General features: G+C 45.3%; 1 protein-coding gene across 8 annotated transcripts in view; it reads left to right on the top strand.

Annotated features, from left to right (window-relative positions):
• The window catches only part of BEND7 (BEN domain containing 7), an 82,779-nt gene that overhangs the window by 10,465 nt on the left and 44,338 nt on the right, over positions 1-27,976 (top strand). For 7 of the 8 annotated variants that reach the window (XM_058682180.1, XM_058682183.1, XM_058682178.1 and 4 more), the window contains 3 exons: positions 16,048-16,350; positions 19,396-19,518; positions 23,052-23,314. In XM_058682180.1, coding sequence (XP_058538163.1) covers positions 16,048-16,350; positions 19,396-19,518; positions 23,052-23,314 — 689 coding nt within the window. The remainder of the gene's footprint in view (positions 1-16,047; positions 16,351-19,395; positions 19,519-23,051; positions 23,315-27,976) is intronic. The other variant, XM_058682185.1, reaches the window with a different exon arrangement.

A 27,976-nucleotide genomic window follows, 5' to 3' on the forward strand; every position in this document is an offset into this window, starting at 1 on the left:
ATCACAGCAAAGCCAGTTTGCTTTTCTCTCTCTCTCTTTCTCTCTCTCTCTCTCTCTCCTTCTCTCTTTCTCTCTCTCTCCTTCTCTCTTTCTCTCTCTCTCCTTCTCTCTTTCTCTCTCTCTCTCTCTCCCCACACTGGGGTGTCAACTCCCTGAGAATCATCTCTGTGTCCCCACTGTCCAGCCCCACGATGGTCACATAAGTACATGCTCAGGGAGTGAATAAGATGTCCACTTTAAATTCAAAATAAAGTGGGGGCGCCTGGGTGGCTCACTCGGTTGAGTGTCCGACTTCGGCTCAGGTCATGATCTTGTAGTCTCTGAGTTTGAGCCCCACGTCGGGCTCTGTGCTGACAGCTCAGAGCCTGGAGCCTGCTTCGGATTCTGTGTCTCCCTCTCTCTCTGCCTCTCTCCCACTCATGCTCTGTCTCTCTCTCTCTCTCTCTCTCTCTCTCTCAAAAATAAACACTAAAAAAAATTTTTTTTTAAAGCAATAAATAAAGTGGTGGAATCAGCCATTTTGAAACTTTATTACCCAACTCTTTTACCTCTGAGTCCTGCCCTGGCTTCAAAGGGTGAACATTTACACAATCTTCTTCGTACCTAACTGGACCTCACATACCAGGCGTAAAATTTGTCAGCACTGACTATCGAAGCTATATTTTTCATTTGTTTTTTTTTCTTTTTTATTAGGTTAATGGCAGGTCCCCCTCTTCAAGTTTAACCCCAAAAGAGGATGCACCACTGTGCCTTTGTGTGTATTCCAGCCCCTGGCCTCCAGGGCCTTGCATATAACACCGCGCTGTGCGGGCATCTCTGGATACGGCCGCACATGGGCCTGGCGTCTGCCCTTCTGGGCTCTGCCGGGAACAGTGTTTGCCACCCGGGCTGTTTGAGCCTTCATTGCTCAAGTCTCATCTTGAATTCCTGCAGGAAAGGCTCCATTCACCGTGTTCCTGGTGCCCGGTACCTGACACGGAGTAGATTCACAACAACTATTTCTGAATAAATGAAGGAGTCCCATGTTTGGAACATGTTAAAAGTGTAGTTATCATCTGATGTGAGCGGGACAGTTTGTTGAGGGGAGACCGTCTTCTTGTGCAGGACTGTCCCACATGTTACAAGAGGTCTGAGTGTGGGCGGCACAAATGTACATGGATGTCAGGAGCAACCCCCCCCCCCCCAGCCATTGTGACCATCAGAAATGCCCCCTACACATGTGAGTTACAGCACCGTCTTCTGCAGTCCACAGTTGTGGGGTCAGTTAGCTTTGAGCCGAGAAAAACGATTGCATTGCTATAGGCTGGACGCCCTTCCCTCCCCAGCTGTCTCCCAGATGCCCTTGTGAAGGGGCAGAAACGAGGGGCTGGGGTGGACCCAGCCAGCCACATCACCATACCCAGAGCGAGCACATCCATTCACGGCCAGGTTCCTGAGCCTCCTTTCTATGCAAAGGACAGCTTCTTACATGCATACTCGATCATATATTTTAAAATCATTAAGAAGTTTAGACAGATTTCCTTTCAGCATTGCAGACAAAGAGTATCCTTGTAAATAAGAATCCATAAAATTGTTTTCTTAGTTTTGCATTTTTTTTCAAGCACGTACAAATATACTATACCATTTGAACTGCAAGGGTTTTACAATGTTTTTTTTACTCAGAAATCAAATTTTATATCTGAAAGGTTAATGGAGAAAACTAATTATGCGATCTGGTAACCAAATGTGTGATGAGACATTTGTCTCTGTAATTAACAGCAAGGAACTTTTATAGTTTCATAAAATCGAATGGTACATGGAGTGTTCTGTGAGCATTTGTTTGGATGAGGTGTCCAACACAGAGATGTTTATGGATGATATAAAGTTGAACTGAAATGTAATGCAGGTGTCTGTACATCTCACGGCATTTCTCATTGTTGAAATGGAAGCCGGAAGATTAATAACTTTACTTTGTCATGATAAAATAAGTAATGTGTTCTTGGAACAGTGGTACGGTACATAAGTTACTCAGTAATTCCAAGAATTTATTCTGTTCCAGGAATAATATCCTTAACAATTTATTTTTACAGAAAAAGTTGATGCCACATAATAGCCTCTGAAGTTGCTTGTATGGCTAATGGAATTATATCTCAAATATGACTTTACACCTCCAGAGAAAATGTAAAGAACCCCACAAAAATGCAAGGTTAAGGTACAAGCTAAAAGTTAAAAAGTCAGGAGATGCAAAAGTTAAGGTTCTTCTGTTAACGTTAACTCATTCTCATTGCACATATATAATTTTTTCAATTACCAGCAAGACTTTAATGGGTCCCTTAATAAGCCTTGTGTGAAATACGGTTGGAAAGGAGTTGTTGCAGGTGTGTTTGCCTTAATCACTCTACAGGAGAGAGCCTGGGGCCTTGAGCAACACAGACGGGCCCAGAGCTGATTCGTCTTCCTCTGGTCTACTTTGGTCATGTGGGCAAGCAACTTACTCTCATCCTTTGCTAAATGGGGGAAATGAGTCGCTGCCTATCATCTCTGGTGAGCTAGGAAGACGACGAGGATGAGATATGTGCCTTTGGGAAAGCTTTTCAGAAGAAGGCACGATTGAATTTAGGCACCAAGTGTTTGCCTCTGTTTGCCAGCCCTACACCATGGAAACGAGAATCTCTTTCCAGGATGTCACAGATTTGGTTTACGTCTTACCCATCGTCAGTAGTGTTTTTTCAGCCTTCCTCAACTGTAGTGTTTTTTCGGCCTATCCCAACTTCTTGGCATAACTGATGCTTAGAATTTACTGAATTCTTGTATTTGTTTTGTAGGTCTTTATCGAGTAGCCATTAGGGCCAGGCTAAGAGATTTTAAAGCTCAGGAGGTAGCGACCAGGGGGATGAAGGGTTCTATGGGAACATAAAGAGGGGCCTCACCAGGCCCGGGGGGGTTAGGGACTATGATCCTTGAGGAGATGACATTTCAGTAGGAGATGGGGCTGAGGAGGTATGAAGGCCAGGAAGTGAGTGCTTCCAGACTTTCCTTCCAGCTAAAGCAGAGGGCCTCTGGCTTTCCATTACACCCACCAGCTGGGTTGGTATTTAATTGTCCTGAAGTGAGGCCTGGGCACTGGTCCTTTTAGAAAGTTGTCTAATGTGCATGCAGCCGCACCCAAGAGCCACCAGTTTAGAATAAGGGGGGTGGGGGGAGTAGGGAACATGGCAAGGGCTAAGGTGGAGAAGTGGGCAAGGAAGGCCAGATGCAGAGCCGGGCTGCATCAGAGGTGGTTGGCATTCCACGGAGCTGTGTCACGTGATGAGGTTTGTGTGTTTGGAGATCGCCCTGGCTTCGGGGTGAAGAGGGTTTGGAGGGAGGGGCGCAACACTGGAGGCTTTTGGCAGTAGCCCCATCAAGTGATAATGGAAGCGGGGGGCGGGCGGTGGGTGTGGAGAGAAATGAGAGGGTTCAGAAGTGATTTGGAAGTCACAATAATCAGGACTCTATGATTAATTGGCTTTGGGAGGGCGAGGAGAGAGAGGAGCCCCAACTTTCTGGCTTGTACAGCAGGGTGGATGCTGTTAGTAAGGCTCAGGGATGGTCATCATTAAATACAGTTTGGGGACATGATACTAAGGTTGCTTTTGAAATGCGCAAGTGGGGCTATTGGGTATGTGGGTCTGGAGCCCTGAAGTGGGATCAGGGCTGGAGTCCTCACATACAGATGGTCACTGGGGCCAGGAGAGAGGATCGGGGGACCCAGAAGGTGTGTGGGGAGTGAGAAGGCTGTTCGGGCAGCATCCTGAAAACGTTCGACATTTAAGGCAGTGCTTTTCACACCAGTGGTTGTGACCTGTAAATGGGTCAGGAGATCAATTTAGCAGATTGTCACCCGCATGAGCAATAGTGGTAATAATAATAATAATAACAAAGACAGAGTGGAAAAGAAAATGTCAGAATGCATTGCATGCAGGAAGGATAAATTCGTGAAACTTTTTAGTTATATATGTAGTATACGTGTGTGTGTGTGTGTGTGTGTGTGAAATCGTCATGAAAAATATATTTCTTGCTGTGAACTATGGTCAAAAAAGTTTGGAACCCATTGACCTAAGCTGCGTTTGTCTTACCCCTAGAGAGTTGTCTTTAGTCTGACTCAGGAAAGACTGCCAGTCTCTAAGTGCTTTTGGACCCAGAGTTATCAGAGTTCCCTGAAATCCTTGGAAGAAAAAGGTGCTATGAATGTGACCCATTCTTCATTGTCAGTAACACTATTTACATTGAAGATGAAACCGTACAATGGCATGTATATTTAACTTGGAATGTATTTTTAAATGTATTTATTTTGAGAGAGAGAGAGCACGAATAGGGGAGGGGCAGAGAGAGACAGAGAGAATCCCAATCCCTGACATGGGGCTCGATCCCACGAACCATGAGATCATGACCTGAGCCGAAATCGAGAGTCGGACGCTCAACCACCTGAGCCACCCAGGCGCCCTTAACTTGGAATATTTAAAAATTTTAAATGGCTGAAGAAATGTAATACAGCGAGTACTTAATCAAGTTCATACTTAGCTGATCCAAGATGTAGATATGCAAATTAACAGCTCAGTTAGGGGAGATTTGCACCTCTGTATAGCATTCTTCTAGAAGTTTTCTGTGCAGGAGAGCAGAGGGTCAGCATTTCAAGTTATAACGAGAAGGATCGTCTCTTTCCAGGCAGTGAGTTATGAACATTTTCTCTCTTACTGAATGAAGGCAAGACGTTGGCTATACTACCAGAGGCATATGGGAGCTGCTCTTAACCTACAGTCTTGTATTTTACCTATGTGAATTACCGGCATTCGAAGACTTTTGCTATATGTTTCACAGAATCATGAACGTAAATAAATTCTTACTTCATGTCTTCTAAGTGTTGATATGTGGCTTTGGTAGAACTAACAGGATTCACGTGAACCATGCTGCCAAAGTAAAAAGAAATATCTGAGCCTTATTAGTTAGAAACAGCGCAACTAAGTTGGAATCCGCGGATCGTTTGGGGCCGTGATTTCACTGTTTCTACCACGTGTGTTAACATAGCTGGGTGGTTAAGATGCCAGCTGGTTCAGACAGCACGGAGTGTGTGTCCTGACCGCTTCCTGGATACCACGCAGCTGGACTGTTGTGTGAATGGCCTCCGTCCTGCCCGTCAGCCCGTTCCTTGAGCGCCTCCGGAGAGTAGCTCGAGGACCTTGGAGCCCGACCCACCTGGTGTAACTCTCCAGTCTCAAAGTCCCTGTTTCCTCCTGGGTGGAATGTGTTCAGCAGCATTTGAACCTCTTAGTTTGTTATCAGGATTAAAAATTGGCAGAGCGTTTGCCAGAGGGCCTGGTACACAGTGAGTGCTCTGTAAATGGTGGCTGTAACACTTTTACCCCTGCCTGCTGCCAAATTACTTTTTAAAAAAAACACACGGCTTGGGGTGCCTGGCTGGCTCAGTCGGAAGAGCACGGGACTGTTGATCTCGGGGCTCATGAGCTGGAACCCCGCGTCAGGTATAGAGATTACTGAAATAAATAAATAAACTTAAAGAATAAAAACATAAAAAATAAATAAATAAACAAAATAATAAAAACAAAAAATGCACGGCTTCTATGAGCTTCAACAGAAGGTAATCTTAGGCCTGTACACCAAGGGTTGCAAAACAGACCACACCCAGCACCGTCTTTCCTTTGACTTGCTGTCACTGCTCTCCCTAGCCACCTATCTATCACTCGTTCCCGTCCAACTTCGTCTTTCCTGGGTGACATTACAGAAGATGTTTTTGCGTCCAGTGCCACAGGGAGAACATTGTACATAATTCTTTTAGGTCATCTTTTTCATCCAAAAAATAATAATTTTTTTTTTAAGTTTTATTTATTTATTTTTTGAGAGAGAGAGAGAGAGAGAGAGCACGAGCGAACGCAGGGGAGGGGCAGAGAGAGGGAGAGAGAGAGAGAGAGAGAGAGAATTCCAAGCAGGCTCCACCCCCAGCACAGAACCCAGCGAGGGGGCTCCATCTCACAATCATGAGACCGTGTCCTGAGCTGAAATCAAGAGGCAGACGCTTAACGGACTGCGCCGCCCAGTTCCCCCTCAGAACCACTCTTAAAGTTAAAATTTATAAAGGTGCAAATGAGGTATAAAGTAAAAAGGAAAGCATCCTGTCCCTTTCATACTCTCCAGTAACAACCATTGTTAACAATAGAGGGGGGTGTGTGTGTGTGTATTACAATGGAAGAAATATGGGATCGTGCTATGTAATATAAGGCTTTGTAACTTTTTTACATAACTGAGTCCCCATTTATTCCACAAGAATCGAGTGGCTACTTTGAGGCAGGCAGTAGACCCCAGTTGTAAAGTAGTGAAGGAAGTCACTGTGATGTCAGCCATCATGAGTTTACAGTTTGTCTGGCAAGTAACCTCTAAATGACTATAAAAGGGTTATTTCATTCTTTATAGGTACGTAAACATACACCATAATTTCATTATACCAACATGCCATGATTCATTTATCTAGTACTCCACTGATAAATGTTTGGACTGTTCCCAGCGTTTCACCAGTAGGATGCTGCTGCATTGAATAGCCTTGTACTTGTGTCCTTGGTGCTTGTTGGGATGTCTCTGTAGGATAAATTCCTGGAAGCTGAATTGCTGAACTTCCCTCCAGAAAAAGGTCCCTACCAACGGCATATGAGAGTGACTGTAACTCTATCCCTTCACCAAAAAAAATGGGTTTTATGAATCTATAGCCTTTGCCAAATTAATAGACAAATAATTTCACAGTATTTAATTTCCATTATACTAATAATTATGGAGATAAAGGAATTTAAACTATTTCTCTTGTGAATTACATGTTCGTGTCCTTTGCCTTGTTTTTTATTCTTAGTATTTGTCTTCCTCGTTGATTCACAAGACCTCTCCCTTGTATTTGGGATTTTAACTCTTTGGCTCAGTTACTCTTGAACATTGCTTAGAGTGGTGGCTTCTGACCTACTCACTTCATGATGGCTAGAATTACTTATCCAAGGAATATTCAGTTGGGCAGCCACGTTATATTTATTATAAAATTTTATTTTCTGTGATATAAGAACATTCGGGGAGAAAGAAGCAGGCCCACTCTTTGAATTGGTCGAGGAACTTCAGCTTTGTTACGTATCACTGTTTCATGGAAAACCTTTGTTGACTTCCTGTCATTTGCAGGATAAAGTAAAAGCATCCAAGGCCCTTCTGTTGTTCACTCTACCCACTCAGTGCCTTAACTCCAAGTTAGCTTATTTACCATTGCCCATTGTGTTTTTCTCTGCCTTTAGACTTGGTTCAATGCTTTTCCAACTCTTTTCTCTTCCCAAAAGTGCCCGTGGAAACGCTGGTCATCTTTAACTGACCACCTCACATCTCACCGTCTTCGTGAAACTGGCCATAATCCTCTCAGTTTAAAATGATCTCTTCCTTTCAGGGCACCTGGTTGGCTCAGTCAGCTAAGTGTCTGACTCTTGATTTTGGCTCAGGTCATGATTTTGCAGTCTGTGAGTTCAAGCCCCACATAGGGCTCTGGGATGATGTTGTGGAACCTGCTTGAGATTCATATTCTCTCTCTCTCTCTCTGAAAGAAATAAACATTAAAAAAATCTCTTCCTCCCAATTCCTGAACACTTGTCATTTACACAACATCCAAGGCATTTATCACACATCCTCTTGATTTTGTCTGTTTTGTCAGTTCAGTCACAGACACTATAGATGTACTCCTAGAAAGTGTAGCTGGGGCCATTCAAAAGCCTGACTGAAAAAGCTAAGCCCTTTGCCTTCTGTAATGGGCCAGCCGCTCCTCCCGCTGGCCAGTGCATTTTCAACTGCAGACCGTAACTGGGACCCGGTGGTGTTCCACGAGCTGCGGGAATCTGCACATCTTGGTGGGTGGAGAGCAAAGTATAACACTGGCATTTATTTTTAAAAAATTTTTTTTTCAACATTTTTTATTTATTTTTGGGACAGAGAGAGACAGAGCATGAACGGGGGAGGGGCAGAGAGAGAGGGAGACACAGAATCGGAAACAGGCTCCAGGCTCCGAGCCATCGGCCCAGAGCCTGACGCGGGGCTCGAACTCACGGACCGCGAGATCGTGACCTGGCTGAAGCCGGACGCTTAACCGACTGCGCCACCCAGGCGCCCCATGGCATTTATTTTTTAAGGTAAAACATGAAGACATCAAAGAAGATTGTTCCCTTGGGGACTTTGCCCTCGAACTGCTTGTAGGTGTTTATTCTCCTTGTAGGTGTTCTCTGAGGACACCTTTGAGAAGCAGCTTGACAGCCCATTTTTTACAGCTTTCCAATGGATTCTGTTTTTTTGAAGTATGGTTGACATACAACATTATGTTAGTTTCAGGTGTACCACCATAGCGAGCTGACAACTGGGTACGTGACTCAGGGTTCACCCTGGTAAGCGTAGTCCCCATCTGTCACCCGACAGTATTATTGACTCTATTCCCTAGGCTGTACTTTCATGACCGGACGTTTGTACCTCTTTTGTTATGTTGATTTATTTTTGAGAGAGAGACAAAGACAGAGAGAGTGGGGGAGGGGCAGAGAGAGGAGGCTCCAAAGCGGGCTCTGCGATGCAGGGCTCGAACTCGCCAGCGGAGGGATCATGACCTGAGCCAAAGTCCAGACGCTTAACTGACTGAGCCACCCAGGTGCCCCTGGATGTTTGTACCTCTTAATCCCCTTTACCTGTGTCTCCCAACTTCCCTCCTCTCTGGCAACCACCAGTTCTGTGTGTTTAAGAGTGTGTTTCAGTTTTGTTTGTGTTATATGTGTCCCACATAGAAGTGAAATCATGTGCTATCTATCTTTCTCTGACTTCTTTCACTTAACATGATACCCTCTGGGTCCATCCGTGTTGATGCCAACAGCACGATCTCATTCTTTTTTATGGCCCATTTTGAATCTCGAGTCCTTGATTCATTTCCTGGTGTGTCTTTGCTCGTTTGGCCTTTAATAGGCGTCTCGAGCTCTTTTTGCTTTGAAGGCCTATTGTCCAGCTCAGATCCATGGCACTCTCTCTTGGTGCTTGTCCTGGCCTCACATGCTCAGCCTTGGACAGAAAGAGCTCCAGCCTCCCACCCTGGCAGCAGGTGTTTGCACTGGGTAAGCCTGCCATTCATCAGCAGAGGGACATCATACCCTTAGAACTGCCCGTACAGTCCTATGTCTCCACTGCTGGACTGTGCACTCCTCAAGGGGAGAGACTGTAGCTTATACTTCTCTTCCTCTTTTTATGCACACAGTGTCTCATATTCAGTAGTACAATAAATATTTATTGAATGGATGAATGAACCTGATGTTATCTAAACAGACTTGAAAGGAACTCAGTTGCCCTTTAAATGAGAATGCTGTGTATACACTGAGCTGCTAAATTATTTTCCACCTGTAACTTCCAGTTTAACAGGGTCCTCGAACCTGTGCCAACATGTGCACAGTTGAGATACTTCTTATCATAGTATTTGATTCAACCAGTTACATGATTCCGTAGCCACTCTTTGCCTCTTTCCATCTCGGTGGCATTTAGAATATGTTGTGTGCTGCCCTTGGAGTTCCTGAATGCACTCCAGGGACTGGCCCGGGAATGTGGGTTCTGGCACAGTCTCCTCCACACGCTTTGCCCTGCTTTATTTATTGGGGTTTCGCTGAAGGTTGCATTAGAGAAAAGGACGCCCTTGGAAACCAGTGCTCTGTTCTATAAACTAATGCATTTTCAGACCATTTTTGCTGAGTTAGAATCTCAGCCTTGCGTGTCCCTTGTAAACATGGCTCTTGTCCCTGAGGGTGGCCAGGTGGGACCTTGATAGCATCTGCACGTCAGTATGGCCTTGGGAGGAGGGTGCCAACCTCAGGCCTCAGAGCACAGAGTCTGCTTCACATTCCTTCACTCTGAGCCCCGTTCGTCAAGAGCTGTAGTGCTGGCGGGAAGGACCCTGTCCCCCCTTCCTGCTCTTTTCTTTCTGTCACCGCTGTCATCTTGCTGGCAGTGGGCGCGTCTTTTCTACCACATGGCTGCGTGCTGCTTCTACTAGGATTTGAGAGGAGATGTTTAGACTGTCTAGTACAAAGCCTGACCCCCTTAGTATTTCTCAACCGATGCCCTCAACTTTTTCCTACTTTAACATGTTGTTACCTGAAAAACGCAAAGCATTGCTTGAAAGCATTCTTCTTTGTAAGTATATTCAACGCCGTGCAACCACCACCACTGTTTCCAGAACTTTTTCGTCATCCCAGAGAGAAAAGTATTCTTGTCACTGCCGGGGCACGTGTTCTCGGACGCTGCTCTGCTGTGTTGTTGGTGTTTACGGACTGACTGCGGGGGTCCTTTAAGACCATGTGTTGCCCAGTCTCCTGGGATGAAGAACTGTGTCCCTCCCCCACACCAACCCATAGTAGAGGTGAAGACCAGTCACCCAGTAACCATAAACTTATTTCTCGGTGAAACACCCAACTTGTGTAGCCTGTCCTCGTCCCTTGAATCTTTCCTGTTGGCTTTTCACGATCTCCTAAAGATTCTCGACGGCCTCTTTAAAACAGTACAGAACTGGACACGATACTGTAATGAAAGGCGACCGGTACTGAATACGGTGGGAAAAGTGCCCCTCGGTTCGGTTCGTGAAGATTCTGTCCTGTTGCGGCACGTGACCGGCTGTGGCACCTTGGCGGTGGACTGGATGTTGGGGGGGGGGGGGGTGGCGGGGTGGGTTGGAGGTGACTCAGTTCTGACCAAGGCGACTGCCACTTGCCCCATGGTAGGGAGCCCAGGAGGGATGGGGTGACCCACTTTGCTGGCTCAGAAACAAATGAGCTCAGGGTTCTTTTAATGTTGAAAGGGGACGGGGGGCGGGGGGGTGTTGCACCCTTTGCACACTAGGTTGATAGGAAATCTGGCATCTGTGTATAGGGTGTCCTTCTAGCCCCTGACTTGTTAGTGATCCCCAGGGGCTTACCCAGTCCAGAGGGCCAACTACTGCCAGTAGTAGAATGGTTCTGGGGTCAGCTTCATGTACCACGGGGCTGCAGCCCCGCTTGCCTGCTTATTATCTGGATCTTCTTTGTCAGAACTAGGCTCATTATAACCTGACTCCACAGCAACCTTTTTCTCTAACTCTGCCCGGCGTTAGTATCCATCAGTCACCCAAGCCAGAAACCGTGGCTTTATCTTTCATGCACCCTTCTTGTTCACCACCCTCGCCCCTGGCCCCACATCCAGTCCCTCACCAGGTCTGTCTGGTGAAGTTCCGTAAGTGTCTCTCTCCAGCCGCACCCCCTCAGTCCTTCCCCCAGCCTTTAGCAACGACACTGTTACTGGTTTTCTCTCCCCACACCACAGCTCACCACAGTTTTGCCAGAATTGTTTTTCTAATAGATAGCTCTGTGTTGAAAGAGATAATGAATCTAAGATTGCCCAGAGTAATAGCCCAGTATCTCCAGTGTAAAATTATTCTTCCTTCGCCTGGCATGTGTGGCCCATAATGGGATGACCTCAGTGTCCATTTCAGCTCCATCACCTGTCCTTCCCCACAGAGAACTTGAACTCCTGGCACACAGAACTGCTGTTCAGGAAGAAGGGGGAAGATGCCAGAGCTCTGTGACATCAACCCAAACAACAGTGAGCTTTCTCCTGGGGCCGGAAGCGTGACATTTTGGGGAGCCACCATCCCCAGCCCCAAGGGAAAGGGGAATGACCAGCTTTCACCCGGGGGCTACAGGGAAAGCAGGACCCTCAGGGAAGGTCTTTAGCTATAGGAGGAAGCAGGGTCATCGAATAGTAGGGCACTTTGCGCCCTGGCATCCCGGGGTGCACAGTTAACAGTTTGGAGTCCGCCAACAGTCCAAGAAAAATCAGGATCGTTTTTCAGTAGAGCCAATCGATCTAAAGGGATTTGGGTAAAAAAATGTTGACACATTTGGACAGGGGCTACCTTTACCTTTGAATTTGTACCGGATGATCTTTATACCTCTTGAGCCCATAAGGTGTTTGCTAAATGCTTGTTGAGCAATTTTATTCTACTTTTTCACTCCGCTCTATTAACACGCTGTTTGCTTATAACCTTAATATTACATTTAATTCTACCGGATTCATTCTGGTTTGGATAAGCCATTTCTTGCATTCACTTAAGAAAGTTTTGTGGAGGGGCGCCGGCCGGGGTGGCTCAGTCAGTTGAGTGTCCTACTCTTGATCTTGGCTCAGGTCATGATCTCATGGTTTGTGAGATCAAGCCCCACACCAGGTTCTGCACTGACAGCATGGAGCTTGCTTGGGATTCTCTCTCTCTTGCTCTGTCTCTCCCTCTCTGCCCCTCTGCAGTGCACTTACTCTTTCAAAATAAATAAACTTAAGAAAACAGTTTTATGGAATACCTACTCTACATCGACACCAGTACATTTGTAGGGCAAAGATACGATTGTTTCGTGAATCTTCGTAGTAAGACATTTCTAGATAGACCTGACATGGTCACGTACAGTCTCTCGCTATATGTTTATATATTACCATCTTTTTCTTTTATCATCCCAGACCGTGATGGTCTGTGTTGTATATCCTTAGTTAAGAGGATATACAAGTTAAGAGAGTTCTGGCCAAGTTAAGAGAGTTCATGTATGAGGACTTATTCTGTATGTATTATTGTGCCTATTGTGCATGTATCTGTATGTGTTATGTAAAGACACATGATCTGGTAGAGTCTTGAAATTTAGCCAAAGATAGAATTCAGCCTGCAGTTGTAGACCTGTCCAGACTCAAAAGAATTTCAGTTAAGGCTGTTTTACCTTTTAGTAAGATTTCTTTTTGTTTGTCTTTCCTAAAAACGTTCAGCCTCTTGGAGTTGAGTGTAAGTGAAGACATAGATTTGGAAAGAAATCAGGAAATGGCACACAGTTCCTTATAGAATCGTGCTCTGGAACTAGCCTGTGGCTCCTGGGAGCTTCCTTTCCCCGGCATTATACATGGAAAAGATGCTGACTGATTCCAACTGGAAGGACAAGTAGACGTCAACTAACACTTCCAATCTCAATCTTATACACTTCCCACCATTTCAAGTCAAAGAACTGCATGCACCCCCTCAATTAAAAAAAAAGAACAAAAAACAGTGGGCCCCATGCGAGGACAGAAGAAGCCCGCCGGTTCTGAGAAGGGTATTTGTGACCTTAGAGGCATCAGATACTCTGTGAACATCCCACATCGCCCCTCAGCGCTGCTGTGCGTCCCCCTTCAGACCTTCCTTTTGTGACTCAGGAGGCCAAAGTCGGGGGGCCCGTGGGTGACTTGTCTCCTGTTAAGCAGCAGGTCAGTCCAGCTGAGGGGAGTCCAGCCCGGGCCTGTCCGCTGGACCACACCAGCATCCGCTGCTTGAGCCTCCACCGGCTCATCCCGCTTGCCTGTGTTGGGCACCCGCTCCATCCCAGTGTATGCGCGCTCACCCAGCTTCTTATGCCATCCCTGCGTTTGGCCTTCAGGTCTCATTTCTGACCCTCTGCTCCATCCGCCCCCAACGTGCAAGGCAGCGTTTCCCCTCTCTCTGCCGAAGCCCATCGTCGCCTGCAGGTGCAATGAGGCTTCAGGACTCTTCCCCAGGGGGGATGGTCAGGGCTGCTCCCTGCTTCATTGGCCAAAGGAGGGACAGTTCCCAGTGGTTACCCTGAGACCGTTTGCACACGTCAGGTTGTCCTCTAGGGATGCCCAGCCCGTCTCCTCTGAAAGCCTCTTAGGTCACCCCTTCCTCCACCTTCCCCAGTCTCTCCACTGTCCTCTCGTTGACTTTTACAGCTCTGACTTCTGCACCTGACTGTCTTCTGTGCTTTAGAAGGACACCGTGCACCGTGTCCTGAGTGAGGTCAGTCGGGTCTGCCTTGGCCTCCTTCGCAGCACCGTGATTTCCTCCTTGGGCCCTGCCAGCTCCTGATTTGTCATTTGGTCGGGTTTTGTTTTGACTTTGGAAGACATGTTTCTAAACGTTTGCTGGGACAGCCCACACCCAGAGGCACCCTTTAAAGTCTCACCTCTTCCCCTGGACTCACCCTGCGGCATAAGCTTCTGGTCCTCCACACAAACATAGAACGTATGTGAAACTCAAAATCGAGTGTTCATTCTGGTAATTTTCAGAACCGAGAAACTAAGGTTGCAACAAAGCAGATTTGCTTTTAGAAACTTCCAGAATCCTGTGACTTTCTTTCTCCCCCTAAAGACAGCACTTGATCGTCATAGAGCTCCGTCTCCAGAGCAGAGGTGGAAGCTTTGAAAAGACAGCATCCCTTTTGCTTCAAGTGTCAGGGTCTGTGTGGAGAAGTAAGCTGGCACCGACTCAAGACCCAGGCAGAACGCGGCCGAGTCGGCGCGGCTCTTGCCCGGGCGCCAGGAGGGAGGGGAGTGGCAGCCACCAGCATTGCCAGCTACGATCAGTGTGCTGCAGCCTGTGATGCGTGCACGACTTCCCTGCTCTAGAAAATGGAGGATAAAAACCCCACAGGAAAGAAGCTTCTTGCCCAGATGGTGCTGTTCACTAGCCAGGAAAGTTACGTGTTTGGGTGCTGACACTGACACCAGTTTGCCTGTACGTTTCCTTCCGAATTCCTCCGGGAGCCCTTCAGACACACCCTGGTCCCTGCACATCCTGAGGAGGTCACAAGTTTTGCTGGCTCTGCATTATTTAAATTGTGCTTAGTCATCCATTCCCATAAAATCTGGAGTATCACTTAGTGTTTCTGTATTGTAATTTTCACAGGTGTTTGATATGAAAAGAGTCTTATTACAAATGAAAATATTTCTCCTCTCCTCTCCTCAAGCATATACCAACACATAACAATACTGTAAATTTGGAAATCTGTGTCATTTCTGTGTTCACCCATGTTGGATATCAAAGGCAGAATTAATATTTTTAGTACCTTTTTGAAAATTGGGGATTATTTCAAAACAGTATATAAAAGTTTCTTTATAGTCAGTAATGTATCCATACATTAATTAGCTAAATACCTAACCAGGCAACACAAAAATACCTAGATTCATTGTGTAGTTACTAATTCTACAGAGAAACCTGGCTTATACGATGCTAAGTGCATTAAAACATCATTTATATTAAATGTGCTGTATTTATTTGCAGGAGCTATGTAGAAAAAGCCTTTTCTTTTTATCATAGTTTAAATTTCAAGCATTTAATAGAGTGACTGTGAGAGGCTTTTAACACCCAGATTAGAGGGGGAAAAAAATCCTGGTATAAGACTTTTATTTTAACACCCAGATTAGAGGTAAAAAAAAAAAATCCCCTTTTCTCAGTCTTTGTGAAGATACCAGCTGATGCACAGTTTAGTAAGATAAGATGTTCAAAAAAGCTCCTAATAACATCCCGTAATGTCATTATTTACAGAAAATATTTTACGTCTGTATAATTTGAGAGTTATCTTTAAATAATATTTATTAAGTACCCCTAGTGCAGTACAGAGATACCTTAGTTCAAAAAAAAAAAATCCCCTTATGGAAAAGGAATCTTACTTAATGTAAAGGTTCTGGAGGTCTGTTGCACAACAGTGCAAATAGCGTTAACTGAATGGTGCCCTTAAAAACAGTTAAGATGGTAAATTTTATGTTACGTGTTTTTTAACCACAGTGAAAAAAAAAACAACAACAAAGGTGAGGTGGGGTTCTTTTGTGCACGTAGTTACAGAGTGGAGGTGGCAGTGGTCTGGGCAGGTCCGTCCAGGGAGACATAGTTCCAGGGGTGTCTCCCCACCGTGAGTCGGAGCCAGAGAAAGACAAAGCCCTCCTCCCATGTCTTGGATGTGTCTGTGCTCCTGCATTGTCATGTCTGAAGGTGATGCCCCCACTGACCGTGTCTTACTGGAGTGTGACCTCTGCCAATGGTGCTAGCCATTTTCTTGCCTTTAATTTTTATAGATTAAGTTTCTAGAAGCTTGCATCTGGACTCAGTAATCATTCCCATTTCCAAAGAAGGGGCGTGGTTTTTTTTAGTAGTGGATTATTTTTTCTGCTCATGCACAGTGATCTCTTTGGCCCTGTTTCCATTAGGAAACGAAAGCATGGAAATTAAAAAACAAATTACAGGAATGAGAAGATTACTGAATGACAGCACTGGGAGGATCTATCAGCGTGTCGGCAAGGAAGGAGAAAAATTAAAAGAAGAACCCCAGGATTTGGATTCAGTCTGGCCTCCGCGTTTGAACTCCACTGCTGAGGCCCCCCAGAGCCTCCACCCTTCTTCACGTGGTGCGTGGAATGAGTTACCACCCTCCAGCGGGCAGTTCTCAGGGCAGTATGGCACCCGCTCTAGAACCTTCCAGAGTCAGCCCCACACCACTGGGAGCTCCAACGGTATGGTTTATCAGACATTGAGAATGCTCGGGGCCAGGGGCGGGGAGAGGGCTGTCCAAATGTTTTGTATTTCTAAATATTCATCGTGGGTTTTTTTTTTAAGTGTATTTATTTTGAGAGAGAGCGTGTGCGCATGCGTGCAGAAGCAGAAGAGGAATAGAGAGAATCCCAAGCAGGCTCCATGCTGTCAGCACAGAGCTAGCTGGACACAGGGCTTGATCTCATGAACCGTGGGATCTTGACCTGAGCCAAAATCAAGAGTAAGATGCTTAACCAACTGAGCCACCCAGGTGCCCCAAAATATTCAGCATGGTTTTTGAGTTCAGTACATTAAAGCCTCCCCTAGTCACCTGCCTTAGCTGAGTTACACTAAGAGAGAGTAAAAACTGGAATTGAGAAATAAGAGAGACTGAGGCTTTATATTAGAAGTGACGGTTTCTTCATAGAGATTTTAGCTCCTCGAGAGGTGAAAGCTATCATTTGCCAACATACAGATATTATTGCCATGAAAGACAAACATTAGGGCAGAAGGCGCTCACTTTGTCATCAAAAGAAGCTTCTGTTCGTATGGTATGTCATTAATACATCCTCTTGCTTTATTCGCTTTTCTGCATTGTCAGAAGAAGGGGGTGGGAGACACCTGTCCCAGCATCCTAGTGACTAGTGATACCTTTGCTTTAACCTCACATCCCAGTAACTGAACCGGATGATCCATGTCGTAAGACTTGCTTCAATTAGGGCTGAAAATTACCCTTTTAGAGTTGCATTTCCTTAATTTAAGTTCCTAATTGTTCAGGGGGAAAAAAATGGCAATTTTTCCCTTAAGGGAAAAGAATTGATATTTTTCTGGACGTGTTAACTTTCCATCCGGTTACTTGCTCCATAAATTACGTACGGATGCGCAGATCTGTAGTCTTCGCAAAGAGAACAAGGAAAAAGCAAGACTGCATTTTTAGTTTCCTTGAAAAGTTAAGGATTTTTCTCCCACGTTCACTATTCCTTCAAGAAGAAGAGAATTGTTTTGATTTTTTTTAACACAATTTGCAGTAACCAGTTCAGGCATAAAAAGCCATCCCGAGACACTGCCGATGAGGGACCCCAAGAGATGTATGGCGTCTTCTCTTTCTCTCAATATTGCATAAGCCAGGATCAGGTTCACCTGCTGGCACGCTTCCAGGTTAGGGGACATGGCTCTTGAAAGACTCCTCCATGAAAATGAAAAGTCAGTTCTCCTTAAAATTAGAAAATGATTTATAACAAGCTGGAAACGGTTGGTTTTGTCCTCTAAAAATGATAAAGACAGCGCTGAGAATAGTGACTAGGAATATTCTCTAAGGCCCTCCTAATTTGACTGCCGTGGAAGAAACAGTAAGAGAAACAGAACACCCCTAGGTGTGTATGAGGCTAAATAAACGCCACATCAGTAAGTTGTGGGTGAACAGCGTTCTGTTTTCCAGTCCACAGCAGGCATGGTGGATTCACTCTGGAAAATGTTATTAACGTTACCTAAGTTCCCCCAGGTTGGTTTGAAAATAGATTTTTGCGTTTGTCGTTGGCATTATTTCCAGTAGAAACCCATCACATAGAACTGTGACTACTTAGAATTCCATTGAAATTATTTGCAGTTTTAAAGCTGTAACATCTCAGTTTGCTACAACTTTGGATGTAAATAATTGCATTCCTCCAGGCATTAAGTTATCCGTATGTATGTCATGGTTTTGCCGTGAATTTTTTTTTACAGCGTCCACAAATAATGCATACAGTGGGATTAAAATTACCTGTAGTGTATGATAACAGGTATAATTGGATCAGTGCCTTAGAACTTTCCCCCTGCACCTCCGACAGCAATCACAGTGGTCAGATTGGACACAGATGCTGGAGGGCACGCTGCAGAAAGAGCAACTTAACAAATGTTCCATCGTGTTCCAAGGACAATGGGACAATCTGTGTTTACCTAAATAGGATCGTTTTATTAAGGAAAAGATAACTAAATTTAAATAGAGATAAAGAGAGTAAAGTGAGGGAAATGTAGGATAGGGGAATGGAAAAAAAGGTGCATGAAGATTGAGCTGGAGAACAGCCAGCAGCCCAACACCCTATAACCCACCAAGTTCAAATACGTCCTCCCATAGACACCCTGCTCCCCTGGCTTTTGCCCGCCCCACGCATACCACCCCCAGAGAGTACTCTCACAGTTTTAATGTGGTGACAGTTCCTAACTTGGGAAAACGTGCTTAATACTACAAAACTATTTTTAATAGTGTGACACATTTAATTTTTTTTAATGTTTATTCATTTTTGAGAGAGAGAGAGAGAGCACAAGCGGGGAGGGGCAGAGAGAAGGGGAGACACAGAATCAGAAGCAAGCTCCAGGCTCCCAGCTGTCAGCACAGAGCCTGACACGGCGCTCGAACCCGTGAACCGTGAGATCATGAATTGAGCTAAAGTTGGCTGCTCAACCCCAGGCACCCCATAGACACATTTAATTTTTAAGGTGAACGTTTATAACATGCAGCGACCAGGGTTTTTTTTGGAAGGCTTGTTCTCAGAGCTGGTGTTTCTGTGCAACATAGTGTGTGTTTCTAGTGAATTTTTATGGAGGTGTGACCTGAGATGCACTGGTTTGGCACTAGGGAGGCCTGCCCACAGCGCATCGTGGGCGCACAGTCAGGCAGACTCCACCTCCCGCCCCATGAGCCGCCAGGCACCTTACAGTGCAGAAGCCTGGATAATTTAGGTAAAGTCAGACCCCAGCATTTAGGTGGTAACAGTTATTGGATACGTTTTCCTTACATGCTTCAAAATGCTGTCAATATGCCTTCTTTTTTTCTTCTTTTTTTTTTTTTAATAATTTATTTTCAAATTGGTTTCCATACAACACCCAGTGCTCATCCCAGCAGGTGCCCTCCTCCATGCCCATCACCCACTTTCCCCTCCCTCCCACCCCCCCCCCCCATCAACCCTCAGTATGTTCTCAGTATTTTTTCCTCTTTATAATTTTGGTGTTGACATTCGGAGTATGCCCTTCTTTTCTTTGATGCTCAGGAGAACTTCCAGCAGTGAATTCGTCAGGTGGATCAAACTGCTGTACTTGTAACTGCCAGTCAACGTTGCAGGCCATCCTCCAAGAACTCAGGACCATGCGGAAATTAATGCAAATTCAAGCAGGTACGGAGACCGGGCCTCGGGTGGAACCCCCTGATTTGTCATGCGTATCTGACATCTTCTGTCAGGATGTTTGTTTTGTTTTTGGTGGTCAGCGCTTCCCGCCTCGCTGTCTCGCCATGCTTTTCCAAGTGTCCGTCTTCTCGGCTTTTTCTACAACGCATTTTTCCTTTAGCAAATCTAGCAGATTTGTTACTGCTAACCGTGCTACTCACGTGCCGATGTACGTGTGCTCCACATCGTTCATGCCCTCGTCTCCTAGGACTTCACAAGTGTCAGTTATTTGAATTTTCAAACAGTCGTACTTGAAGATGGGCATCATTCTCCAGCTCCCTTCCCTATTGTGAGTTGACAAGGAAGTTCACATCAGGAAAGAAAGTGAGGCTGACTCACCTTCACCTCCTGAAGTGCTCTGTGTGGGGGCTGTGTGCTGGTCGGCAACCCCCACGCCCGTCCCACCCCATCTGGGGCCGCTGTGTGACAGTAGGGAAGCCACGCACTGTTGTCTAAGGGCCGGGGGGGGGGGGCGGGGTGCCCTCTCGGGAGCGTGGGCTCTCCTGGCGGAGACATTTAGGAGCATGAGCACTCCGAGCTCCCGCCTGTGGCTTGTCTCCTGGATAAATATTCAGGATGTGGAAGCTCAGGGACCCCTCACGTCTCGTCTTCTTTATTTACGTGATGCCTCTCTCGTTGTCACAGTGAGTCCGCAGGGTGGGGTCCGAGTCCCAGCTCTCCTCGGGAAGCTGTGTAACCTCTCTGCGCTCCGATTTCTAATACCTAACTCACAGGATTGTTTTCCAAATAGAAGGGGTTGGTAAATGCAATGAGCTCTGTAAGGGACCATCCAGGCTCTGGTGTTGTTCTAGAGACCAGGAGCCGTTCATCTCGAAGGCTGGGGCATCGTGACAGCGGCTGCCGTTTCTAATCTCCACACATGGGGGCGGGGGGCACGGAACTTTTTTGTCACAGGTACAGAAAATAATAAATCATTTCACGAAGTCCTCCTCTGGTGAGGGAAAACTCCTTGAGCAGGTAATAGCACAGTCGTATGTGACCAGCATCCCCACCCCTCCCCTGTAAAGAGATTCAGGAAGGTCATCGCTCAGAAATCGTACCTGGTGCCATTTAGTGAATTCTAGTAAAATTTGAATATTCAGTGATGTGGTTTTGATATAAAAAGCTTAATACTTAAACACACCCATCACCCAAGAGCACGTGAAAGTAAGGTTTGCAAAAGGCCGTCTGAAAAGCAACATCTAATTTCGTGTGCCGAATTTGGTTTTAGCCCAAGGAAAGAATAAGCATTTTGGTCAGGCCAGTGAGCATGCAACTCCCCCTGTTCTTCCACGGTAACCCGTCTTCTCCTTGACCCGGCAGAAGGTACCATCTCCCAAGTAAGGAGCTCAGAAAGAAAGGTTCCTTCATGATGGACAGGTTCTTTTCTCAGAGGAAGAGTGTGTTAGCACTTAAGAAAATATGCATATGAAACCGTAATGATTTATTTTGTTACTTAAGCTCCTTACTACTGAGATGGCAAACTGCAAATTGCAACCATCTAAATCCTCGACGGAAGCCCTTTTGGAATCTATTAGGTAAATGCCACTTTGTCACTGTGTTTCCCTTTCTGAACGTCTGTAGGTGAGGGAGGTAAGCAATGCCAGAGCTGTAGGATAGCAGAAAGGATAAACTATTACTCTTTAATTTCCGTAAACTTAAGAATTTGTGTAGTGTGGGTAGATTTACTTAAGATTTATTGCCTATAAAACTTAGACTTAAATTATATTTAGAAAGTTTTGCCTTTACTTTAGGGAGAAAGGGCAAGGAATAAGATGAAGCGATACGATCTGGATACAAGAGACTGTGTCTAGACTTGCAAACGGAGAAGAAAAACTCAGATAGTGCCTGTGTTAAACCAAAAGCACTTTCACTTTTAATGTAGAATAGTGAGTCTTCTTCTTACTGTTATTATTATTTTGCTTCCATTGTCCATTTAACCTTGGGCATGGAGGCCTAGCCTTGGGTGAAAATCTGGAGAACAGAGAAAAGTTCTCTACTCAGGCTTGCACAGTGGATCACTTGAGAAGCTCAAAAAAAAAAAAAACAAAACAAAAAAAAAACCCAACAACAACTCAGTGCCGGGGAACCACCCCTGCAAATTCCAATTCACTTAGTCTGGGGTGAGGCTGCGAGGCACTGACTTTTTTTAAAAGCTCCCGGCTAACTCTAACATGCAGCCAAGGTCAAGCGCCAATGAATTAGACTAATTACTCTACAGGTGGTTAAAAGCCTTTTCAGTGCTCCTATGCAAGGCAAGTATTTTGTTTCTTGTTATTTTATTTTTTTAAGTAATCTCTACACCCAACGTGGGGCTTGAATTTACAACCCCGGGTTTATAAGTGGCACCCTCCACCGACTCAGCCAGCCAGGCACCCCAAGTAGTTAGTTTCTGATGCTAATAAATTTCTTGCCAGTCTGGGAAATGCAAATACCAAGTTCAAAGTATAAATATCCTTTATTTGCAAACTGATAGGAGATGATCCATATTTATGCGCATTTAAAGATCTTTAGTTTTCATTCAGCTTATTTCTGTAAAAAGGCAGGCGTATCCTATGATCGTATTTAGTAAGCCATATTGATACATGAAGATTTAAATAATGATGCCGTATTTTTCTATTACACTTCCCATCAGAATATTCTTAAGTGGTTCACGAACACCACTTGCCAAAGTACATCTGTGAAAACTGAAATTATCATCCTTGGTTTCCTTAAGTGTATGTTCAGTACTAGTACTTGGTCCTTGCTCAGTGCTCTTCATCTCCAGAACTCCACCTGGATTTTCTGGATTTTACTAGTCTTCTTGACTTGTGCAGAATTGTACCATTCCTATTTTGTAGCTACCTGAAACCCAGGTATGGCGTGGAGCCCGGTCAGAAGCCAGTGGTGTGGTGCCGTGGAGGTAGCTGCGTGCGGACAGCACTGGTTCGTGAGGAAGGGGCAACTGGCCCCAATAAATGACCAGCGGGCTTTTGCCCGCGTGCTTCCTGGTCATCCCAGACTGATTCTTTGATAAATGATCATCATCGCTCAGCCCTGGTCAGTTGCGGTGCCTGTAGACTGCTCACAGCTGAGGAGCTTTCCCTCGGAGGACGATCGGAATATTCCTGAGTTGGGCTTACCTCAAGTTCTGAATTCCCGCTTATATAAAAATGTCCTGCGACCGGTCAAATCACACTCAGGTGTTTTGCTACAGCTCAGAATGCCCTTTCTTCCACGGAAACAGGGGCAGCAGTCACTGTGGCCCACCAGCGGCAGGGACACAGTTTTATCTGAGCTGCTTTTCCGCGTGTCGAACTTTAAAGTGCTCCAGAGACATCATTTGGTGACCTACAGGCCCCACGGGGGATGGACTTTGGTCTGCCTTCTGGACTGAACTCCATTTCGGTCTCAGTGTTCTGGGCCGTGTAGACAGAGGGGTGATCACTTTTCCTCAGTGAGACTCAGGTGTCTGAAGCCCATTTCTTGTTTGTTCTTCACAGCTGGAGCCCAAAACAGACAACAACCCCCCATTTCCCTCATGTGCTCCCAGCGAACCGCTGCCTCGCGCAAGAGAAATAAAAAGAAAAAAGTGCCCCCGAAGACTGTCGAGCCTCTGCCCGTGAAACAGAAGGCCGGCGTGTTGGGAACCGAGAAGCCAGCCGTGGCCTCTGAGCAGTCTGGTCCCCCGGCGGCCGAGCACCCGTCCCCCGGGGACAGCCGCGTCCTCGGATTCGGCATTGTCCTGGAATCGCCGGCCTCAGATGTAAGTCGATGTTTTCTGGCTGCTGACACGAATGTGACATAACTTTCAGGATTTTGCCGTATGAATACACGTTCCCCTCAACTCATCCGGGCCCAGAAAACTAGAGAAACCTTGCAAAAAGACGCGTGGGAAAGAGGAAAGGACGACTGTTAATCATTTCCTCGCCTAGAATTTCCTCTCCCGAAAATCTTCTACCTTATTTATTTGAACGGGTTTCCGTTCTTTGTCGCTGAGAGAAGGAGGGTGATGGAGTAAATAACCTGCTCACTAATTTCTTTACCAGTTTTAATTCTGAAGTGGCCGTTTTCAATTTCCTCAGTGCAGAGAGCTACAAGAACATAATTAAATCCTTTGTAAATGGGCATACGTGAACAGAACCTTACAGATAAGGTCACACCTTTCTAGAAACACAAACTAATAATAAAAAAAGAGCAGGAGTGCTAATTCTATTTTATAGAGGCAAACCACACTGCTAATTAGGTGGTAACCGCCATGCCATTTACTCCGTGTAATGATAGGTTAATGCTCTGCAAAGGTTTTTCTATTTTAATACCCTAGCCAGAAAGTTGTTGTGGTCCCAGATGTTGGATGACATCTAAGATACCCATCTTGCTGTGGCTTGCCATTTCGTATCCACGTGACCATAAACGAATTTCTTTAAGAACGTGCCGTCTTTGCAACCGCAAACTCTCCTCACAGTATCTTTATCTACGTACGTTGATGCGAACCCCATCTTGTTGGGGGAATTCTTAAAATAAACAAGAGGGAGTGATCTATTATTATCAGATTGCATAGGATGAGAATCCTGCCGAGAACACCCACAGGCCTATATGGGATTGGAGTTTGGCCCTACCTTTTAAACTTTAAATAAAAAATAACTGCTATTTTCTTTTTTAAAAAGCCCTCCCTTTCAAATCGCAGAAAGACAGTTTGCTAGCACGTTTCCACACTGGGTCTTTAATAAATGGAGGAGACTTTTTTAGACTAGAAAACCATTTGAACTTATCCAGTCCTTGGTGTTAAAGGGGTTTTCACTTTTTATCTTTGAACACATGTTGAAATGTTCTTCTAGACTCGAAACTTAGCTTTAAAAAAGTCATTAATGATGATAACGTTCTACCCCAGGCGAGTCAGCTGATTTGTTTATATCAAATGATTATTGCCACGAAGGCCCTGGTGTCAGAACCCAGGTAAATCATATATTTGGAAACAGGTAAATTATTCTAAAACACAAAGTACATTGAACCTTAAGCAGTGTTCATAATACTTATTTATTTTTTATTTTTTTGTATTTTGTAAGCATTCTTTTCAGATAGACATTAATATATCAGGAGCAATCATTTGGGTTGTATAAATCATCTCCTAAATGGGTCAATTTAATGCTAATAACTAAACTTTCTCCTTTATTTTTAAGCTCCAAATACACTTCAGAGATAAGTTTAAGAAGATCTGATTAAGGCCTTATGTACATTAATGAAGTAGAATAGAATTGTTCTTATCTTTACCAATATCAGCATAATTTTGTTTACACGCCCAATAAAAATAATTCGCTTTTCATTCATGATTATTTTTGTTAACAAGAGCTGTTCAGTTTAACAAAGCACATTTGGAATTGTCCCTGAAAACTCAGTTAGGTGCTGATTATCTTTGATGGAAGAATAACATGCTTCTAAAAGCAAAAAATACAGAGAGATAATGATCTTTGCATTATCCAACTGATAGGCCATTTGATTCATCTGTTCAACGGAAAGTGTAACCACACCTAGAGGACCGTGCAGTGAATCCCATCATTGGATAAGGAAGTTTTGTCCACAGATTGTGTTCACCAGCATTAGTGAGTCTAGCTTCTGAAGTCCCTGGGCAGGGCAGGGCAGGGCAGGCCAGGGGGGTTGTGGGGGGGTAAGGGTGTGTGGATCGACTCCCTCAGGTGATGGAACCATCGATTTAAAGGCCTCCAAATTTAGGTGCCCTTCTAGTGTTTTATTATTTCTTAGCCAGGGTCCTTTTAAATTTTGGCAGAAGTCCAGAGGAGAAAACAGAAAATATATAATAATCTTGTAGGAATTACTGTCTAAAATGGACTTGAGAAAATGTACTACCACAGGATATATATGAGCAGATGGAAACTCTGTATTTGTGCATTTGAAGATGGGCCCTGGGAAATACCCAGCATTGGGAGTGGGAAGATTAGGTCCAAAACTGTAGGACTGGGCAAGTGGTCCAGTGCTGCTAGAACAGCTGTCTGGCCAGCATCGGTTGCCAACGATGATGATAAACAGGTAGGATGGGGCCAGGTAGCGAAAGCCCTAAATATGCCATGCCAGTGCCCTTGACCTACCTTCATCTTGTGGGTGCTAGGGAGCCACGGCAAGTTTCAGGTAGAGGACTAATCACACTTGTGTCTTTAAAGAGTGGAAAGGGGAACTGCCTTGTGGGTGATAGATAGATGGAGAGAAGGTAGTAGAGACAGAGAGACGAGAAGGAAGACAAGTACCGGCAGTCAGGCATGGGAGGGTCTACATGAGCCGTGAGCCTGAAGAAAGAGAAATGGGGCACTTAGGAAGTCCCCACACAGAGGACGTGGTGGCTCAGAAGACACCCCCCACATTTCTGTCTTGGAAAACCAGGTGCATTGCTGGGTGGCGGCAGCTTCTTTAACTGAGGCAGGGAGAGCAAGGGCGGAAGCAGCCTTCAGTTCTGGATGGGAAGTACAAGTTTGCTACCGCAAAGCGGTCAGTAGATGTTTGGAACACAAGAGAATGATTAGAGCTAGAAGCACCGAGAAAAGGACACGTAAAACCTAGGCTCCCGTTGCTTTGTAACGTGTAAACATTCACATTAATTCTAATTCACGGTGTAGTAAGTTATCTGCCTTGCACCGTGACTTTTAGCGTCGCTGCCACACAAATTCACGGAGGGCCCGTGCAGGGCCTTGCGGGCAGACCACCCGCCACCCGAGCCATCATGGCCGCCCCTACTCAGATGTGGAAAAACACTGAGCTCCCATCACAACCAGCTGCACCATCGCCTGCGAAGCGTTCACACTAGACAATGGAGGGCACGCGAGAAACCCCTCCCGCAGAGCCTGGCACGTAAGCGGGGACTCAATACACGAGAGCTAGTCCGCCACTGACAAAACGTCTTCATTTGCATTGAGCACAATATTCACAATAAACTTTCAGAACTTTAGGCCTAGGACTCCGTTTTCCTCAGAAGCCTCCCTTCAGTTTAACCCCCGTTTCCTCTCCCACAGCCCCCAGGCCCCAACATAATTTGAGCAGTTCTCTTTCATAGAACCTTCTAAACTAGTTTGTAACTATTCACGTGATTCCCCCTCCATCTACCCCGGTCTCTCCAGGGCAGGGACCATATGATAATAGTATTTCTGTGCCACCCTGTGCTAAATAATGTGCCTCTGAGGCAGCGTTACTGTCCTCGTGCTGTCGACGAGGACCCTGTGGCCTAAAGTGCTTGCGTAGCCTGCTCAGGGTCACAGCCAGAAAGGTGAGCTGGTCCTCACACCCGCGCGTGTAGTTGCCCTTACCCACCGCGTGACAGACTCGGGTGCCCGGTCTAGCTCAGTTCCTGCACGTGACCAACGCTCAGGAACCAGTCACGGGATGATGGCTGTATGAGGAGAACTGAAAGGTTGGAGCATGGCAGTTTACTCTGTTTACTTGGAAGGTTCTGGAGGAGAAGTTAATGGTGAAGAATGCAAACTCTGACGTCAGGCTGCCTGAGCCAGAAGCTTAGCTGTGTAACCCCTCACCTCAGTTTTTCTCTCCATAAAATGAGAATAATGATAAGAAAGAAAGAACCTCCTAGAACTGGTCTGCTGGAGGAGTTAACTGAAGTAATCTGTGTGAAGCAGTTAGAATAGATCCTGGTCCACATAAACCCTCAATAAATATTGGTTCTTTTTTTAGACTTCAGCAGTCCTAGCTAAGTACCTTATAGGGACAAACATAAATGTTAAATAAAACTTAAGTGTACATATGAATGAACAAATACCCATGGGTAACTAGTGAGTATAAAAAAGAGAGTGGCCAGAAATGTTTCCACTTTGGGCAGTATTGTTTGACCCATTTAAAACTAGCACATTAAATTAAATAAAACCCAGGCCTCAGTGACACGGAAGCAAAAGCGGGAACCCCAAACCCAGAACCATAGTTCACATTTAAATCCAGTATTCCCTTCTTTCTCCATATGCTCACAACCCGAGTAGTCTACCAACACTTGGACGAGGCGGCTGGGGAGTTTTTGCCATCACCGTTCTTTCTGACTTGGTTGGAAATAGTGATTTGGTTTTTTCTGGGTAGATACACCCGGCCCACGCTTGTTTCATTGTCATTGCTTTTTTGTTTGGCTTGTTTCTTGGCTTTAGTGAAACACTCCGATCAGTTTTTAAAAACAGATTTATGACAATTTTTAAGAGTAGAAAACCTTTTTCTCTTTGTTAGGATTACTGTGAATATTTCCCAGTAATCCTAGATGACACAAATTTAGAAGTTATCAGAAGATAAATCTATGGTGACCCATCAACTGAAGATTAGTTCACTGATGTTTGTAGTATGTCATTTTTCTTCCTTTTTCTTTTTCAATGTTTATTTATTTTTGAGAGAGGACGAGCAGGGGCAGGGAAGGCAGAGAGAGGGGGATAGA

The sequence above is a fragment of the Neofelis nebulosa genome, chromosome 8, assembly GCF_028018385.1.
Source record: "Neofelis nebulosa isolate mNeoNeb1 chromosome 8, mNeoNeb1.pri, whole genome shotgun sequence".
Classification (NCBI taxonomy): Eukaryota; Metazoa; Chordata; class Mammalia; order Carnivora; family Felidae; genus Neofelis; species Neofelis nebulosa.